At 53.1% G+C, this 3,418-nt stretch overlaps 1 protein-coding gene across 1 annotated transcript in view; it reads left to right on the top strand.

Moving 5' to 3' along the window:
* The window catches only part of LOC106817011, a 5,839-nt gene extending 4,652 nt beyond the window's left edge, over positions 1-1,187 (top strand). The window contains exon 5 of the mRNA XM_014821657.1: positions 678-1,187. Coding sequence (XP_014677143.1) covers positions 678-872 — 195 coding nt within the window. The 3' untranslated portion in view covers positions 873-1,187. The remainder of the gene's footprint in view (positions 1-677) is intronic.
* Positions 1,188-3,418: the final 2,231 nt, after the last annotated feature.

Raw genomic sequence — 3,418 nt, 5'->3', positions numbered from 1 at the left:
CGCTCAGCAATTGTTCACCCGCACATTGCCAGACAAAAACATTTGTTCGGGAAAATGTTCGGCAATGTGCGCTCAGCAATTGTTCACCCGCACATTGCCAGACAAAAACATTTGTTCGGGAAAATGTTCGGCAATGTGCGCTCAGCAATTGTTCACCCGCACATTGCCAGACAAAAACATTTGTTCGGGAAAATGTTCGGCAATGTGCGCTCAGCAATTGTTCACCCGCACATTGCCAGACAAAAACATTTGTTCGGGAAAATGTTCGGCAATGTGCGCCAGGCTTAACCGACAATTTGTTGTATATATAATATATAGCCCATGTGTATAAAGTTCATAAAGCTCGCACCTTTCTTGTTTCGCATTTTACGAATTTCGGACTACGCACCTCACATTGTTTAACAATCTTAGCAAATTGCAATTTCATAACTTCTGTTAGAGTTATAGATGATTATTTCACCCAATCAATTTGTTGCATCATATTCCGGCCGATCAGATTCCTGCTTACCTGTAACCCTGAAAATCTATCCCTCTAACCTCTCCCAGTTATCCCTAATTCTATCCCTGAATTCCTTCCCCATCCCATCCTACCTTTGTTTCCCTCTACACAGCCGCGGGTCTGCATCGTAGACGGGCGCTGACTTCCCTCACGCGTGCTCTCCCTCAATGCGTTGCAGGGCCAGGAGCCGGACTACACGTGCTACGGCAGCGCGGAGCGCGGGGGCGGCGGTTGCCACGACTACATCTGGTACTCCGGCGACAGCCTGCAGCTTCTCGGCTGCCTGGATACGGTCGCCGCGGCGACAGCCGGCGAGCACGACGTGGCGTCGTCGCGACACCTACCGCTGAAGGCAAAACTCTGCTTCTTGTGAGCGCGTTCTTTTCCCCAGTAGGGGGCGCCGCGTTTTGCGCGAGGAGCCGCGCTCCTAGGGGGCGCTGCGGTCGCGCGAGCGGCGGAGGGCGACGTCGAGTGGCGCGACTTTTGCCGCGGCGCGCGTCGGAAACTCGGGGGAGTCTTCGTCGTCGCGGCGACGGTCCCCTTGCGGTTGCCACGGTAACGGTTTAGTTGACCGAGGCGTCGCCGCACCTTGTATTGTTATTTTTTTTGTCGAATTAACGTTTTACATTGTTTTCTTCACGTAGCCGGAGTAATCTGTCGCCACTGTAGGGATGAGCGAGTTCCCCGGGATGGGAGGGAGGGAGGGGAGAGGCCCCGGGATGGGAGGGAGGGAGGGAAGAGTAGGCAGGATAGGAGGAAGGGGAGAGTTCCCAGGATGGGAGGGAGGGAGGGGAGAGTTCCCAGGATAGGAGGAAGGGAAGAGTTTCCAGGATGGGAGGGAGGGAGGGAAGAGTAGGCAGGATACACTCGCACACATACATTTTACTATCAGAACAAGTATAATGTTTACAGAATAACCTTCCTCTCACTCACCTCTCTCTCTCTCTCTCTTCTCTCCTTCTTCTCTATCTCACTCGTCTCCTCTCACCCACCTCTCTCTCATCTCTCTCTCTCGCACAAATGCTCCTCTCTGTCTCACTCTCTCGCTGCTCTCTCTCTCTCTCGCTCTCTACTCACTCTCTCTTCCTCTCTCGCATACATCTTTCTCTACGTCTCCTCTCTTCCTCTCTCTCGTCTCTCCTCTTCTCATCTCTCACTCTCTCTCATTCTCTCTCTCTGCACTCTCTCCTCTCTCTCATCTCTCTCTTCTCTCTCTCTCTCTCTCTCCCTCTCTCATCTCTCTCAGCTACCTTCCCCCTCTATTCTATCCTCCCGCTTCTCTACTACAAACTACCTGGTATCTAAAAGGCGACACAAACTGCCAGCCCTCCCGTGAATCGCGACGCGCGGACTCGACCATCACATCCTTTCGCTTCGGCAGCGACGCCGAGCGCCGTAATACGATTAAGAGGGACGAGAACTGGCCGATGTGAGTCTGGCAGCTCAGCGGCGCTCTCGATTCGCGGACACGACCACCAACGACGGCCCAGCAGCCGATAACCCGGAGAGTACGGAGTAACGGCCGGAGTGTAACACTCAGCGCTTCACACTGCAATGCTTTCACCGACGCGCCTCACCATCGCGCGAGCGATTGTTTTTCGCGCACGTCAGCGTGTCCGTCCGTCGAAACTTGACGCGAGTGCTCCGCCGGCGCCGGGTAAAAGCCAGATCCCGTCCTTTAAACGCGTACGGAACCCCTCCCTGTCGTGCTCGCATACATCCCTCTGCCTTCACTTTCCGAATCCTTGGGCGAATACTATTTCCCCTTTCACACTCGCTATACACATGTCCATTCGCGGAACTGCTGAATCACCTCCTCGCTCCATACCCGTCAGTCGTGCAACCATCGCTCGTACAGCTACATGCGCTGAGATCTACTACTCCCGCCTCTCATCTCTCCGCTCCTATCCTGAGGCCAACGTCTCAACCCCACTCACTTTCGCTCACACATTATATCCCATGTGAACACTCGTTATTCCTCCTCCTATACTGTCCTCATTCCTTATGGTTAGAACCTCTACACCCATCCTCTTCTCCTCCCATCCTGGAGAACTCTCCCCACCCTCTGTCTTTGTCCTGAGAATCCTGTCATCGCGTCGCCTACTCCTACGCCATCCTGGCTCATCCGGAGAGTCCTCTCCGCTACCATACCTCTCATCTGTGACAGTGAACTCTCGCCTGCATCCCTCTCCTCCCGCATAACTGTCTTCGTCGCTTAGCGAGTACCTACGCTATCACGTCTTTCCCTGCTGCACCCATACTCATCACTGCCTGTGAAGGTCAGATCAACTGCTCCCGCTAATTATCTTTAAACTCATCCTCCCTCCTATCCCTGGGTAAATCTCACTTCATCCCCTTCCTCTATTCTTGGAAACTCTCCCCTCCCTCCCTCCCGGCCGGACCTCTCTCCTCCCTTCCTCCAGCATGGGAAATTCTCCCCTTCCCTCCCTAGTCTATCCCTGCTGAGCGAAAACCATCTGTAATTCACCACGTGACATCATCGTAGAGTACATCCGTAAATCACTAGTAAGTCATACGTAAATCTTGCCCTTCACCTTAACCGTCATTCGCTGTATACCCTTGCGAACTCTGCTCCCCCTTCCTACCCGCCTATCTGGAACTCTTCCTCCCTCCCTCATACTTCCCGCGGTACATCCTGGTAGAAATCATCTCTGCTAGGTCATCCGTGCACCATCGTACACCTGTCATTGTGAATCATTGTAAGTCATCGGTAATCATCGTAGGTCATCCGTGAACCATCGTAAGTCAATCCCTTGAATCATCGTAAGTCATCGTGAATTCATCGTAAGTCATTGCGAAACCATCGGAAGTTCATCGTGAATCATGTCAAGATCATCGCTGTCAGACGTCTGCGCATCAAGGCGACAAAGGTGCGCGTACGTTTTAAACCCGCCTCCC

Source organism: Priapulus caudatus, unplaced genomic scaffold (genome assembly GCF_000485595.1).
Source record: "Priapulus caudatus unplaced genomic scaffold, Priapulus_caudatus-5.0.1 Scaffold1563, whole genome shotgun sequence".
In the NCBI taxonomy this organism is placed as follows: domain Eukaryota; kingdom Metazoa; phylum Priapulida; class Priapulimorpha; order Priapulimorphida; family Priapulidae; genus Priapulus; species Priapulus caudatus.
The sequence above is the reverse complement of the archived record's forward strand: the minus strand, read 5'-3'. Positions and strand labels throughout refer to the sequence as shown.